Source organism: Cyanistes caeruleus, chromosome 4, assembly GCF_971803275.1.
Source record: "Cyanistes caeruleus chromosome 4, bCyaCae1.hap1.1, whole genome shotgun sequence".
Taxonomy (NCBI): Eukaryota; Metazoa; Chordata; class Aves; order Passeriformes; family Paridae; genus Cyanistes; species Cyanistes caeruleus.
The window spans coordinates 31,346,847-31,363,054 of NC_141704.1; the positions used below are offsets into that span (position 1 = coordinate 31,346,847).

At 47.9% G+C, this 16,208-nt stretch overlaps 1 protein-coding gene across 2 annotated transcripts in view; it reads right to left on the reverse strand.

The window, feature by feature from the left end:
• CACNG2 (calcium voltage-gated channel auxiliary subunit gamma 2) overlaps window positions 1-11,605 on the reverse strand; it is a 51,852-nt gene extending 40,247 nt beyond the window's left edge. Inside the window, exons 1-2 of one of the 2 annotated variants that reach the window (XM_086887363.1) lie at window positions 11,287-11,605; window positions 10,606-10,751 (exon numbers count right to left, since the gene is read on the reverse strand). In XM_086887363.1, coding sequence (XP_086743489.1) covers window positions 10,606-10,747 — 142 coding nt within the window. In that variant the 5' untranslated portion in view covers window positions 10,748-10,751; window positions 11,287-11,605. Of the gene's footprint in view, window positions 1-10,605 lie in introns of both variants that reach the window. The other variant, XM_086887362.1, reaches the window with a different exon arrangement.
• Window positions 11,606-16,208: the final 4,603 nt, after the last annotated feature.

Consider the following 16,208-nt stretch of genomic DNA (forward strand, 5'->3'; position numbering starts at 1 on the left):
GCATCCCCCATACCAAAGGCATGCACTGCAGTAGTGCTCTGAAGCAATTGGAGGAGAAAGGAGCCTGGAGATAGCTATTCCTGGACCTTTCCTCACCCCTGCATTTCCACAGCGTGTTGGGGATCTCAGTCTCTCACTCGGCTGTTCCCACTGGACACCAGCCCCTCTTGCTGTCCCCAAAATACACTAAACCAGCTCTTCCTAAACCTACTTACCATGTTCCTACTGTCTGTGGCCAGTTAGAAGCTCCCAAACACAGGGAAACCATCCAGCCCGTGGTCTTGAAATTCAGTAAAACTTCATAGTGGCTCCAACCTATTCCCTGTACTTGATTTTTCATCTCTGAATATTTGATTTCTGTCTCACTCCCCCCTGCCTTCAGGCAGGATGACATTCTTTTCTGCTCAAGTCCTTTCAGGCGCTACTGATCTTGAAGCTCCCCAATTACAACCACTTTTCTTGCGATGGTGACACCTTAAGAGACAACAGCAGCTGCCTATAAAGGGCCTCTGCCATCTGTTTCCTCTGCCACTTCTTTGAGACAGCTCTAGTTATATGCAGAAAAAAATATTTATCACAGTTCATTCACTCCTCACTCAAAAATGAGCAGGAGAAAAATGTCTTCTTTCATGATTCTTCCACTGCCCTTCAAAAACCCATGACCCTCAGCCTAAGGAAAAGGGCAATGCTTGAATCTAAAACGAAGCAGCAGAAATTCTTGATGATTGGTCCCTTGAGACCCTGTACTCTGAAGGCAGTTCTGGGGGGCATCTACATTTGGGAATAACTCCTCACGGCTGTCTGAAAGGCAAAAGTCAAAATCAAACCACTTCATCTCAACCACCAATCTTTCATACCAATCGTATCTGAAAGGAGACGCACACGTGCATATTTGAACGGATTTAGTTGTGAATCCTTTTCCACCGCCTCTCCAAAGAGGCTGAAAGGGGTGGGATCAAGGGGACTAGTTCCTACCCAGGAGGGCTATGGGCTAGAAAGGTAAAGGAAGAGCAGAAACATCATCAGGGGTTAAGACTGCTGGAGAAAAATGCAGACATGAGAGATGATGTAGAGAAAAAGGGAAGAGATGAAGAAACAGTGAATTCTGAAGAAGAATGATGAAGAAAATGAAGAAAAATGGAAACCAAGGGTGAAAAAAATTGAACTAAGAAAGAAAAATATCATGCAACATCCTCAGGAGGAGATAAAGCTCCAGGAAGAGGAGCTTGTCCATTGTTTATAATGGACAGGTCACAGTAAGGTTGCAGAAGTCAGCAAATAGGGTTGGATGAAAAGTCATTTGATTCACAGTGATCTGTGATACTGAATGAACACAACCATAAACCTGGGAAATATTCAGTGTTCAAGCATGATCCATCTCACTGCAGCTACACTGGTGATATAAACAAGACCTGAAGAAAAAGAGAAGTTCTCTGAGTGATAGCAAATTTAAGAATGAAATGTTGTTATGAAGGAGTGGGAGGAGAAAAATAAAACCAGCACTAAAAAAAAAAAATCATGTTCAGAAGGAGAATGAAAACTGAGAAATAGGAAGAAAAAAATCAGAAAGGGATAGAAAATCCAAGGAACGGAGGTGGATAGTGTTATTCTTTATTTGACAGAATGTATTCTTTATACAACAAGCTAAATCAGAAATTTATAGGTGTTTGCTTCTAGCAAAAACACACATCAGAAAAATCCCTACCCATGAATAGGATGGCATTACATTCTCAAGTTTTTGTATACCATCCTCATTTTCCGTTTTTCACAGCTAGAGGATAGGAGTATATGCTCTAGGGGAATAGGAACTGCAGGATAAAGTCCATATGCTTCTCTGAGGAGTTATAGATTTGATAGGAAGCTAGTATAAATACTTTAGTCGCCTGTGCCACAGAAACAGAAGTGGATTTCACCTATCCTGCAAGGCCTGGTATGAAAACTCTGATTGAACAGTTTGGAATTTTATGGGAGAGCTTTTCTGTAACACAAAGAGAATAAATGGGTCTGGGAGACAGAAAGCTGCCAATAAAAAAGAGAGATGCAGATAAAGGTAGATATGCAGAAAGAAGAGGAAGAGAAAGAGAAAGGTGAATGCCAGCAAGTTCATAGTCACCTCTGCTGCCATTTTATACACACTCACCCATCCAAGGTGAGGAATCTGTGTGAGAATTTTTGCCCCACAGGAAGAGCAGCCAAGTTGAATTTTTTTTAATGGGGGTGAAAGATGATGAAAATGGGAATAGTAAAAAAATGAATTGCTGGACTTGGTGAACAGCTGCCATAAATAAATGCAGAATCTCGTTACCTTTGTGGCTGTTGCACCCACTCACACTGGAAGTGAATTTAGCCCCTGGTTTGTTGGGTACGTCACTGGCCGAGCGGGGACACGCGGTGACCTTGGGGGCATGGATGTTTAAAGCACGCACAGCCCTTCCTCAGCCTCACTCTCCCCTTGCCTACACGGGCAGCATAAGCAGAGTGACTCCATCCGAGCCACCGAGGTTACATCAGAGCAAAGGAGGGGAGAATTGGGCCTCCATCTCCTGTGTACAGAAACACTACAGTATTGTACGTCACCAGATGCCAGTGCAGTAATCATTTCCACAGACACAAGAGAAGAGAGACAACCTCGTTTTTAATTTAGTCGTGATAGCATCAAAGAGACCCAAAGCCTATTGCTTTCTGGGAAGCAGGGACTTCAACAATAATAATTCTTTGCACATATATAGCACCTTCATTGCCAACTACTTACTTTATACCCTGGGGTGTGAAGAAAAAGGACTCCACTTAATTCCATACGCTCTTAATTGCTCTCTATCCCAGATCCTTCCTAGCAAAATATGATAGAAATACCTAAACTCACTGTTAATTTGTCAAATTAGGGCAGTCGTTGACACCAGAAGAAATGCAGGCCTAGTTTGCATCTTACATTGCAACTGCACAGCATAGCATCTAGAAACAAAAGAAATGCCAGACTAAGTAAATCTGAGCTCTGTTTAATCCCTGACAAATGTTTCAGGGAAGAGGCAAGAACCACATGGCAGTCAAATAGGGGATAGACTGCCCTTGTGAAATGTTATCCTAGTTTTTATGGCGACTGGCTTAATTGCTGAATTACAAAACACCCAAAATGCTGTTCACATCCATTAGGAGGATGCTTAATTTTCGTGAACTCTGTCGTAAATGCCCACTTGCTTGCTAAATGCTGTTAAAATCTTGGCCATGAGAGCTCCAGTGGCAATGAGCTCCACAGCCCTGATATGCATCAAATGAGAAAGCTTTAACTGGGTCTCCCGTGACTCATGTCAGGTCCTCTTGTCTGTGTGTTACAAAATGGGGAAATCAAGAACTACTGATCCACCTTCTCTAGCCCATTCATTATTCAACACAATCCAATCACTTTCCCTCTCATTCACCTCCTTTTCCAGGCAAACATACCTAGCCTTCATACACAGTCTTTCCTACTCTTCCTTGTCCCTGTCCATCTTTTGAGAACCCTATTCTGACTTTGCAGCACCCCCACTCTTGGATGGCCCTTGTTTCTGCACTCTCTGCTATCCCCTTTGCTTCACTCCTTATGCTTGGGGACTTGCAGGTGGTGGGTTTTCTGTCTGCAGCCATGTGCTGCGATAGACAGCAGAGCCATTAACAGCACCAGCCCTGTTTCTGGCACCCAGTGAATCACCATGGCTCATGCACAGCCCTGCATGGTACACAATCCCCCTTTCCTCACCAGCCAGTGATACCCTCTGCCCCTCCTCACTGAGGTTCATTCAGGCAACCATGGGGCTTGGAGCCCCCAGTGCCATTCAACCTCCTCAGCCTAGGGATTCCTGAGAATCTCAGAGAAAATCGTTCCCCTAAAAACAGTTCTAAAAGGACGACTGCTCGCTGAGACTCTTCTCCCTGACATCCAGGGGTCCTTCATTGTAGTGCACAACAACTACCCCAGGGTTATGGCTCGAGACCCTTATTTTCCATTTGGATCCTGGCCTGATCCATGTCTGAGGGTTGCCAGGGAGGGCATTTAGGGCTGCCATGAGCTCCTTCCAGCCCAGTTGCTGGCTGCACGCAGATGAGCCAGCTCATCAGCTGAGCTGCCAGTGAGCCCTCCGGCCATGGGAGGTTGGAGGCAGCAAAGTGGAGGGAGGTTGGCTTGACCACAGGCAGTGAGCAATGAGGGGAGCAGAGGGAGGAGCTCGGGTCTCAGCCCCCTCAGAGGCAGCTGGGCTGCTGGTAAGAGGAGACAGCAACTGGTGTCATACATGGCTTTGAGGAGGGGGCACTGGCTGGAGGAAGGAGGAGGGGGACAGCCAGAAAGAGGTTGGAAAAGTGCTTATTTAGAGCATACAGGCAGCACAGCTCCAAAAGAATGGGGTCTTTTAGCTGGAGGGAATGACTATATTTAAGGTGGGGTAAAGGCAGGGGGAAATGATGGCAGGGAGAACAGGAAAGATAGAGAAATGTGGCAGCAGGAGTGAAGGGGACGGAGAGGAGCAAGGACAAGATAATAGAACAGAAGAAAGAGCAAGGGGGATGGGTCTCAGAGAACTTGGAGACAAACAGGGAGAAATAATGAAGGAGAGGATGCTTTTGAGAGAAAGCACAGAAGAGACATAAAGATGAAAGGGAAAAATAAAGAGGAAAAACAAGGGAGGGAAACGAGAACAAATTAAAATGGAGATGGATAGAATGAGTCAAAGATGGAGGGTGAGGGAAAAGCTGGGGTCATACACGCAAGGGAAAAATAACTTTTAGGAGTATCGTGTTTACATTACGTTCTGCGTATGCCTAACCAGTTCTGCGCTCTGTGTTTCCCCTGCTGGGTGGCTGCTGCCTTGGATTGGGGGCTGAGGGGGGAGGACATGGAGCAGGAGCCCTGCTGTAACCCATTCCCCCGGCAGCAGCCCCCTTCCCTCCTTGAGAGCCCCCTGCGAGGGGGCAGGTTTCGTGCCCGTGTAAGGAAGGCAGCAGCACATCCCCTAACAATGAGTGTGATATGGAAGGGAGAAGCAGCGCAGAATGGAGCAGCGAGGGCTCCCCCTGGGATAAACCGGGTATGCTTGATTGGGAATCTGCTCTTAAAACAGGGGCAGGGGGCAGAGCCATCTGAGAGCCTGAAATGTTCCCTGCTCCCCCCGGCAACCTCCTCGCTACTGCTTTTAAATTAAATAAATATGGAGATCCTGCTGTCAAACCTCAGTGGTTCTCCTCCCCCAAAACTCTCGCTTAGATCGCACCAAACCGCAACCGAGTGAGACGGGGGCTCAGAGGGCTGCGTGGGGAAAGGGATGGGTTAAAAGGGAAACATTAGATAGGAATAGCTCCTGGTCTCCCTGGCAAAGAGACATTTGTTCTATCTCTGTGTAATTTCTTTATACATTACTGCTGCCACACTGCACCTCCATGTCCCTCCCACTGCATTTCACTCTCACTCTTTTCAGCAAGGCAATTTCTGGTGCATTTCAGGACAGTATTAACCCATTCCTCTTTCTCTGTCAGCAGGGAGATTCATAATTTAAAAGCAATTTGGAAGTCTGTTCTAGCAACTCACTAGTGAGGAACAGCATTTCCTTGACAGACCTTACAAAGGAGCTGAGCTTGCAGGTCTCAGCCCCTCAAACCCCTGCCTTCTCTGTGACTTCAGTCAGGTGTGAATTTAAGCTGAGAGGAGAACCAAACCCACCCAAGTCTGGGATCCTGAGTAATTCTTCCTCACCATCTGCCACCCCACTTTTTTAAAATCCTTTGCCTTCTTCTTCACCCAAGGCCTGTCCAGCTCTGAATCCTTTCTTTCCCCAGCAGATGCAATGCCAGCAACAATCATCTCTGTGTCTGGTCATTTCTTCCTGCTGCATCTCATGGCGGGGCTAGCATGCTCCTGGTCCTGAACTGTGAAGACTTGGAGACCCTGATTTAATCTACTGCTACAACCACTGAATTTTCAGAAAAGGCCCTGGATTAGGTCAGCAAGGATGAAAGGAAAGGACCCTTTGTAGATTTGTGGATCCTTGGAAGTAGGACGGCAGGCAATTCTGCAGAGCAAAACTAGGGACACTGACAGAAACAACCGCTGAAAGAAATAAAATCATGAAAGGTTAAGAGGGAAAACAGGGAGAAAACCTTCACATAAAATGGGTGTAAAAGGAAAGAGGTGCACCAGGAAGAAACAGCAGTGGGAGAAGGCAGTGAGAGGCAGCAACGCAGCGCCAGAATTGTCTGGCAGAAGCTTGTCCACTGCCTGTGCCCTGCCTCACTTTGCTGTCAGCTCTTCATTTTTGCAAACACTGAATCTGCACTTAGTTTTCATGCACTGTTCAGATATAACAAGCTGGAAAGGGAACAGATCAGCTCATTATTTCTCCTTGGGAAGGGTCTCTAGGCAGGAATTATTTTCTCCACCAACATCCATTCAATTACTTGCCTTCACACCAGTCAGATCTACAGGGATGTCTAACCCCATGTGCATCACTCATGCCTGCCTGCCCTGGACTCTTCTCTCCTGCCTTCTCAGTATAAAAGCCTCCCAGACCTATCTGTTTCTTAATAATAATGACAACATGACAAAACCAATAACCTACAGATATAAAATACATTTCATTTGCTTGCTTCATAAGACCCTGATAAGGCATCGTCCCTCACTTTTTGAGATCCTGTAGGAGATCTACAGGAGCTAATGAAAGAATTAGACAAGGCATCACTCATAATAAAAAGTGTTTTTAAAACATTCAATGCCAAGGAGGAATTAGGCTGGAAGATTCGCAGCCATTTCAAAGTTGTAAGAGGTGCAGCATCCATGTGGGGCATGAGCTTGCAGATCTCAGTTGTCCAGTGTTTGTGTGTTTTGTGTCTATACAGCTAAGGGGCTGAGAAAAAACATTTTTCTTGAAGGGCAGAGACTTTTGAATGGCCCAGAGACATATCTGGGCAACCCCAAAGTCTGAGAGAAAATCATCTGGAGGAAGATTAGGGAAAAAATCGGAAGCGTGATCTGCAGCAATATGAAGTGACACCACTGTCTGCTTGAGTCCCACCATGGAGCAGGGGCTCACTGTAGGACACAAGAAAGAGGGGGAAGGAAATCCCAATAGAGGAGGGACTTCCCAAATGACACTCTCCTTAGAAGCAATACAAAGATCTGAAAATGCTGACTGAAAGTCCACTGTAGGGAATAGAATTACTGAAGAGAGGGAAACCCAAAAATTGAAACCCTGGGGACCAAATTCTCCAAGAGGAGCTTGCAATTCTGACCACAATGTATCTGTGCATACAGCCCAAGATAATTGCTCACATCCATTTTTGCTACTGGGTATCTTGGCCAAGAAGATAAAAGACAATTTAGCACGATAACTTGAACATGAGGTGTCCACCATCTCTGAGATCCTACAGTGTTGACTAATGCCAGCGTTCCTCCATGCTTCCAGAAATGAAGGCAACATTATCAGAGGCTTCCTACCAGTAGCAGATGGCAGTTTGAACTCTTTCTTTGATTATTTTCTTGTTACAAAGCCTCCTGCCCTCCTCTTTCCTACCTCCCCTCACCCTATAGACCTGCCCTGACATCTCCTCCAGGCAGAAGAGTATCTGCCCTACATCTTTTGTCAGGTGCCTCTGCCACACCGTGGGCAGACTGTGCACAGATCCAAGGTTTTTGTCCTTTTTTACAGCTTCCTGTAAGCCCTTCCCTCCACAAATCTACCCACTCTATGTAACTTGGGGGAAAGGAGACTTTGCTGCATCCTTCTCTCTCCGGCTCACCAGCAGGAAGCTTTCACCAAGGAGAGGGAATCAACCAGGGACACCCTTCTGATTCTTTTTGACAAGAAAGAAGATAACCCCTCACTAAGTTGATCAGACATGACAGTAAGAGCCCTGCCATCCAAGGGCTGGTGGGGATATTTGGCCATGCTGTCCTGGGACCAAGGGAATGCCAGCCACCACCCCATGCAGGCTGTGGGGCTTTGGGAAGCCAAACATCCCAGCAGAGGCAGTTCCAAACCTGTGCTGTGCCACCTCACAAGGCAAACCCATGCTCAGGCCCTGCTCAGTGTGTGCTCATGTTTTGCCCTCTGCTGAGATGCTCTTGCAACCAAGTCTTTATCCAAGTTTTAGTGGAACCTGTGCCCTCAGGTGAGCGACTCAGAGCTGGGCTCAGCTCCCCTGTGGTGCATTGCACCCTCCTACTCCACTTGCTGCTGCTGCTGCTGCCCAGTGTCCAGGGGCTGGGGCATGGGGCCAGCCCAACCCTCACGTGTGTGGGGTGAGCGAGAGCACCCTGCCAGGGCAATGAGGGTTGTGCTCAGGCTGAATTTCACACCGTTCATGCAGGGCTATGGTTTCAGCCCGCTGGAGAGCATCAGCAGGGAGGGCAGGGGACCTGGGCTGGCAGCACAACATTGTGGGGGTTGGGGCCACTTCAAAGCTTTTAATTGGAAGCATCCTGGCACATTCTTTTGCCATGCAAGCCACTTCTCAACAGTGCCTGTGGGGTCCTGTCAGATGTAAAGGAGAAGGAGCCCCGAGCTCCTCCAATCTGACAAACCTCACCCGCCCCTTCCTCCTCCCCCTCAGACCGCGTCCCTCTGGGTACGGCTCTGTGGGCAGATAGACATGATCTGAATTCTCTGCCTCTCCTGGCTGGGGTCCTCATACCTTCTATCTCCACCCCAGCCTCCCTCTGCCCTCCAGCTTGGGGACATGGCTCAAGAAGGGAGTTCATCCCCGCAGCCTCTCTTCCCTCCCTGCATGGCTTTGCATTTGGCTTTTTTTTTTTTTTTTCCCCTTCTCTCTCTCTCATTAATTTTTAATTAAGGAGATGTCTCCTTCCCTGATTGTAATGAATATCTGTGTGAAAGGCTTTTCATTTTTTATTAATATATACCTCTATGTATTTATCTATTTGCAGGAAATCTGTGCATGTGTGTGAGCAAGTGTGTTTAAAACACCCCCCATTAATTTACTGCTATTGATTTTCTGGCGTGGATACAGCATATAGTATTCAGCATAGAGCTCCTCTGCAGGATATGTTAAAAGGCAGCAGTTTGGGTTGACAAAGGGCACTAAATGCAGTATGCGTCAAATAGACCATCGCTCAATGAAGTCACTTAGCTATTCAAAACATGTCCAGCCATCACTCAACCATTTGCACCAAGAACGGGGGGGGGAAATTCACGCTTCTTCCTGGACACAACCATTTCCAAACAGCAGCTTTAGCTTTCTTTGGTGAGAGACATCAAAACATACATAGTTTATTTCCCTCTTCCCCCTGCCTTCCATCTCCCAGCGCCGGGTTAAGAAAATCAGTTCTGCGGTACCCACTTGCCGTTCTCTCCCGACAGGGAGCTCCAGGCACACCCAGCTCGGGTGGACACCGGCAGACACTGATCTTATCCCTGGATGTCCATGAACCCCTGGCAGCCCACCGTCCAGCTGGGAGCTGATTCACAAGCAGGGCTTTCACAATGGGCTGTAATGTGCGCTCCTGTTCTCTCACTCTCTCCTCACTACGTGTGTAACATAAACCACGCACTTACATCGGTTGCCCCTCTCCCTCCAGCACAGGCTGAAGACCACCTCCCCAGCCCACACGTACGCCAATAGCAGTACTCAGCAACACATATTTAAAAGCAAATCACTGGCCCCTCTTCTCTTTCCCTCTCCCTTTAGAACGTCTGATTCCAGAAGTTGGCTGCAGTGGTGTTTCTTCTGTCATCAGACATGTCACTGAGTTGCTGTTCAGTTTCACCACATCAGGCTTCAGCTGATTTCTCCATTCAGAGACTTGTTTATTTTAAGCCTTTACCATAAACCCTAAAAAAACCCAAACCAAACCCCGAAACCAACCCCAGACAAAACCCCCCTCCCAACAACAAACAAACTGGGGAAAATTCCCATCCCCAAACCAAACCAATCAGCGGCCAACTAGACCCCTCTGCATCCAGCCCAGGGAGATGTGGTTGCCTACAGACATTACAAAATGCTCTGAACTCTGTTTGAGACGACGGGTATCGTTCTGTATGAGACATTTTGGATATGACACGGTTGCTTCCCTTTCTCTCTTTTTCCTTCCTAAAGTGAACTAAATTGCATCCAAAGTGCTTTGCAATCACCTCCTCCCCACATTGCCCCTCACTCACAGTCTTGTCTTTGCAAATAAGCCATTTGAAAGGAGAGCAATTATTTCACTCTCTGGTTGCAGCCGGAGCACAGCAATAACACAGCATTTTGGCATTGCTTACCCAGGCAATACAAACAAGCTGAAGACAGGCAGACTGCACAGTTGCATTTTGAAAGGATCTCTCGGTGGTTTTGTAACACACACATTATTCCAGTTGGAGGGAGGAAGTGAATTTTTGGGGAAGGTGGGAGGGGGGAGGGTGGGAAAAAAGAAGGGAAAAGGGAGCAGAACAGTGAATGTTTTGCCTGTCTTCTTGCCTCTGTGCTCTGAGTAACTGAGCCCACCACTCTCAATCCACCGTGAAAGGAATGAAGTGAGAAAATGGTGGAATGTGGAGGGATTTATTGGGGGGAGGAGGGAGAAACGTGGGGTGGTGGGAGAGGAAGGGGTGGGGGGGTGGGGGGGTGTGGAGGTCCAGAATCAAATACCTTCCAGGCAGCAGGTTCTCCATAATCCAGAATGGGTCATGACTTCCTCGTTCTTTTTGCTGGTTTCGTTCTCACTGACAGTTTTAGTCTTGCAAACCCCTCTGGAGTAAAGCCAGTAGTCGGTCCCCACAGCTATGGTCATCAGGCTGAAGGCAGCGAAAGCACCAACGGTGGTTAAAAGCATCTGAACACCTCTGTCAAAGAGCCCCATAATTCTTCATTATACAAATACCCAACCGCCTTCTGATTCTTGGGGTGTGTGTGTTTAATAAAATAAAAAGAATAATAATTCCGACTAATAATATAATGGGTATAGAGAGAGATAGATATCAAAAAAGGGAGGTAAGAAAGCCCACGGAAAAGAGTGTAAATTAGAAAGACCACACGGGAAGAGGCTTGCCTTTTAAATCGGAAACGTTCTGGTTGAAATATAAAAAAAGGAAAAAGAAAAAAAAAAAGAGAGAAAAGAACCAAGAAAAACCAAACAAATAAAGAGAGAACCCCCCCCAAAATGAGACGCCTTAATCCCTTTTTCTAAAATTCTGGTCTCCAGTTTCCATATGTAATGGCTAATTTGGAGATGGCTTCCACAGTGAACAGGGGAGCAGCAGCAGCATCCTCAACACAATCTCTCATTATCTGGACCTAGACAGTTAGAGACTGTAAGAGCAGAGATGCAACCTTCAGTCTTCTTGCTTAGCTCTGCAGCCTGCGCCATGAAAATCCTTTTCCTTCCCAGTTATCTTCCTTGGGTTTTTTATTTTTTTTTTTTTTTCCCGGCAGCGGCAGTCGCTCCAATCCTCTCTCACTTTTTCTTGCTTGCTTCTCCTTCCTTTTGCTCGCTCCTACCACCAAGCCAGAGTGCCCAGTATACTGTAAGCCCTTGATTTCAGCTGAACAGGTGCCGAGGTCTTGCCTCCCATGGCTTTTCCGCACAGCCGCGGCGCTCGCTCCCGGCGGAGGTGGGCGAGGAGAGAGGGGGGCTCCTGGAGGGGGGAGGGGGGGGTTGGGGAGGGGGAGGAGGGGGACAGGCGCGGCGCCCCTCCCGGGCGGGGGGCGCGGAGCGGAGCCCGGCTGCGGCACCCCCTGCCCCGCGGCGGCCCCCGGCGACTCCCGGGCCCCGCTACTGCATCAAGCCGGCGGCGGCGGCGTTGGCGGCGCGGCGCTGGACGGCTCCCCCGCGGCGGCGGCGGCGGAGGCGGCGGCGGCGGCGGCGGTGTCGGTGTCGGTGTCGGTGTCGGCGCTGGCCGGCGGTGCTGCAGGACAGCTCCCCGGGCGGCGGGGCGGGCGGAGCGCTCCCGGGCCGGCGGTGCTGCAGGACAGCTCCCCGGGCGGCGGTGCGGGAGGAGCGCTCCGCGGCCCGCGGTGCTGAAGGACAGCTCCCTGCCCGCGCCGCCCGCCCTGCCCGCGCCGCCCGCGCCCCAGCATCCGCGGGCGGCAGCCGCCCTCCTCCTCCGCCCCGCTCCGCTCTGCGCGGGCAGGCACAGGCAGCAGGCAGGCAGCGAGGGGCGGGGGGGCAGCCGCCTGCCCCCGCCCTGCGCCTCGCCCGCCGCTGCCGGCACCGGCAAGGGTCGTTCCCCCGGGGCCGCCGCGGAGCCCAGGGGAAGACGGCGCTGGGGCTCTCCCTCCCTTACCGCCTTCCCCCCCCTCCACCACCGCCGCCCCCCAGCTCAGCTTCCTTCGCGTCCCCGCCGTAGGTGCCCGGAGCTGCGAGTGCGACCCGCACGCCGCAGTTAGACCCGCACAAAAACTTCAGTCAGCCGTTTCTCTCCCCAGGAGGCGGGTGAAATGTAACGTGGAAGGGTAACTTAAAAATAAGCATGTATTTCTGCTCTTATTGCCGTCGTTATGATTTTTAAGTGCTTGCTCTTCGCTCTTCTCTCGGCTTTGCTGCAAGTTGCATATGTCTTGGTGTTGCTCGTTTTCTGTCCCTCTGCCTCCCCCCGACCAGTGTTGTGTGGATCCCTGTGTTCTTACTTTGTCATTAGGGATTTCGGTGAAATCCCAATGCCTGCTCCAAGAAGCAGACATTTTGGGAAGATTCTTCATGAGAAAGGACGATTTATGATAATTAGTATCATTTTGTTGAGGGAAGGAACCACCAAAATTGAATACCTCCACCCCCTCAACCCTGGGAAAGCAATCCACCTTTCACATCCTCATTTTACACAGAAAGATGCATGAGCTGAATGGATGCAGACTGAAATCTATCACTGCTCAAGTTTTCTGTGTCAGACACAACCTGATAGTACAGGGAACACATAAAAAATTGTGCAATACTGACATCTAAGTATGTCATAATCCTCTCTCTTTTCCTCAGCAGTATCATTACACCAGGTTAATTACATTAGTCACCTCCTGGTTCTATACATGTAGCTGCTCATTAATGCAACAATCATGAAGAAAAGAAATAATCTAATTCTTGATGCTACTGATTTTGTTTCTCTCTGATCAGATTCATTGTTCAGTAAAAAATGAGACCAGAAGATCTGCTTTAGGTTCACTGCTGTTCTATGCGGGGGAGCAGTGCTGGGGGAAGGGGGTGCTGGGAAGTTGAACCAGTTGGAGGGCTTCAGCTGTGCTGCAATTTCATAACTCCAGTGATCGCTTCTCCCTGCTCCCTCTCTGGGTGCAGACTGGGAGTACCCTTCCAGGACAATCTGTCCCAGGACTCATGGACATGAAGGGCTCTATAGCAAGCAGCCAGAGGGCTGTAGGGCTGGCTGCCCTACAGACCCTTGATCATCTCCCCCATTTGGAGGACACATTCCAGGCTGCCCTCATAGCTGAGACTGAGGCAGAGCTGTTTACCAGCAAGCACTCTTGGTGTCTGGCATCAGCCATATGCAAATTGCCACCGGCAGGTAGAAAAGGCCCCAGGGAAGGTAGAAAAAGGGAGAGGTGGTAGGAGACAGTGCAGGTTGAGACCACTGAAATATTTTTTGTGGATGAACACAGTATATAGCTCATTTGGGGGAATCCTAGCCTTGCTCTCTGCCATTGGAATTTGGGGTCTCTTTCTGTATCCTGGGAGCTGCTGAACAGCTGGGGATGAACAAGGGGGCAGGTGCATATTGCACTCCGCAATTTTCGTACTCTGAGTACAGCCTGCTGCAAGAACGTGGAGGATGGTAATTTGTGGACAGGCTCTTTGAACTGTTGTCCTTGGTGCAAAGGAATTTGTGAGGCAGAGAGATGTGGAGAATACCCCTAAGCTGGTGGCAGATTTTGGCTTTACAGGGATGGCCTGTGTTGAGAAGGCTCCATGAGGCTCTTAGCTGGGGAAGATCCCTCAAGGACCTCTCCTCCCTTTATATTTTGCCTAAAAGAAGGAAGGGGCCTTGAAGAGGGAAGGCATAAGGAAAGAATAAATAATTCTTGGGACGCTGAGCATTTTCTTTCTGTGTTAGTGGTTGTTCTTTTCCAACCCCACCCCAGTATTCAAACCTCATTCTTCAAAGGAAGATAGAAAGTCTGGGCCAGGAGTCTGAAAGATTGTGAAGAATAAAAATCTTCATTTGGCTATTCTTGCACTTAAATCCATCAGGCACAAATATATCATGTGTGGACAAGAAAACCACTCTGGAAATCTGGACCTCATACTTCCAAGGAAGGTTGGCTCCTCAGTTACTCTGCACTCTCAAATAGTGTATTACACTACAAGAGAACAACAAGCAACAAGAGAAGAGCATGTTCTCCCCAAAGAAATTGCCACTATAAGAAGGCCACGTTTCCAGGGTGGCAATTTCTATAATCTCTGGCTAAGAGGAGTCAGACCTATGAGAGCTCAGTACATCTCAGGATCAGAACTAAACATGGCTTCCTGCCTCACACTTCCCAATTTCCAGAAATAATTCTCTTCCTGCTACCCTACTTATATACTCTTAGACCATTCACAATAATCCCTCTACACTTCTAAATGCCACAGGAGAAGAATGGTACAAAGGCAATGCAAATGCCAGACTGTCCTGTGTGACTGCTTGTGCTGAGGTTAGATGCTGTGCTGAGATTTTGTCTTTCCTATAAAGAATCATTAAAAATGATAATACCAAACAAGAATACAGAATAAAACCACTGTGGCAGATTTTCACAACAGTTGTATCTTCTGAATAGTGAAACACAGAATGACATCTATAGAAGAGTAAGGAGAGAGAAATTAATAGTCTGGAGGAAATAGAGAGATTTTAAATTACATTTTAAATTACTTGAAATGAGGAGCTGATGAGACAGGGAGCCACAGGAAGTCTGCTTCCAATGGCAAGCCAAGAGTGCTGCTATTTGTGGAGAGAAGGGGCAGTGCTGTAGGAAAAAAAGGGGCACGAGAAAGATGCAGGAAGCGAGATGAAGGGCACAAAGTCGGAAGCAACTCCATGGGATGGTAATGAGACTGAATAGTGTTTGTGGATTGAGTGCTGCAGTGGAGCTCTTTGGCAGATAGGATAAAATCAGAGATAGTGTACAAAAATTTGATCTAGGAATCTTCATCCTGGGGAGGCCAGCTGAGAAGGAGCTGTTGTAATGAGATGTAAAAGAGATAGAGTTGATGCAGCTGCATTTGCAGGATGAGCAGAGGTGTTAATAGGGAAATGCACCAGCAGAGGAGATGTTAGGAAAAACAAACTGGGGTTAGGGTGATGATCATGGAACTAGAAGCCAATGGGGCAGAGAAGAGAGAAATGAGATATGGTGTGTAAAGAGAATTAAAATGTAAGCTATTTCACTGGAGAAGAAAGAAGTCACATATCTGTACTGTTAGAAAAGCAGATGGGGTGATCAGAGCAGTCATCACTGACATCCAAAGATGAGGTTCCCAAAGCAGTTAAGAAACATTATTCACATCATATCTGCATGCTGGTTTTCTTAGACCAGTTCAACAAGCCAGCAAGCCATGGAAAGAAAATGTGTGGGTTTTGCCAGAGAATCACAGGTGAAGGAGCTAGAGATGGAGATGATAGACATAGGGAGATAAATGCACATGGAAAAAGGCTCACTGGTCCTCTCTTCTTATCTTCAGGTTCATGTTGAAGATCAACAACACAGTTTAAACATCAGACATTCAATACCACAGCAAAGTCATCTCTAGTGTAACCCTGTGACCAGAAATTAAAGAAGAAGGGAGATACCAGACATGGAGGTCTCTCAATTAAAATGAGCAGATTTCCATGCAAAATGGGCGCAGGTGCTGCCCTGAGAGTGCTTAAAAAACCTATTGTGATAGACAGGAATGGCAGGCACCAAGTATGAGGTTCTAATGCTGCCATACAGAAGCCCCTCAGTTTCTCACTTATCTCCTCTTCCAAGCAAAATCTTGTACAAACTGTTCATTTGGCCTCACAACACTCCTACAAAGTAACATGTTCGTTAGTTTGCGGAGGCACTGAGGCACCAAAAAATCCAGAACGTATTCATAAAGCACACCAAAGTGAAAGTGTTTGCACTGATTTTAGTGGGATCTGGGTGCTGTTATGAATGAATTGGGTACCTATGGGTACCCAAGGTAACTTTCAGATTGAGTCTTGAAGCTACAACTCCTGCTCTTTCCATGTGAGACTCCTTTCCCCTTTTTCTTACACAACGTATATCTGAAGATGGCTGCGAAACAA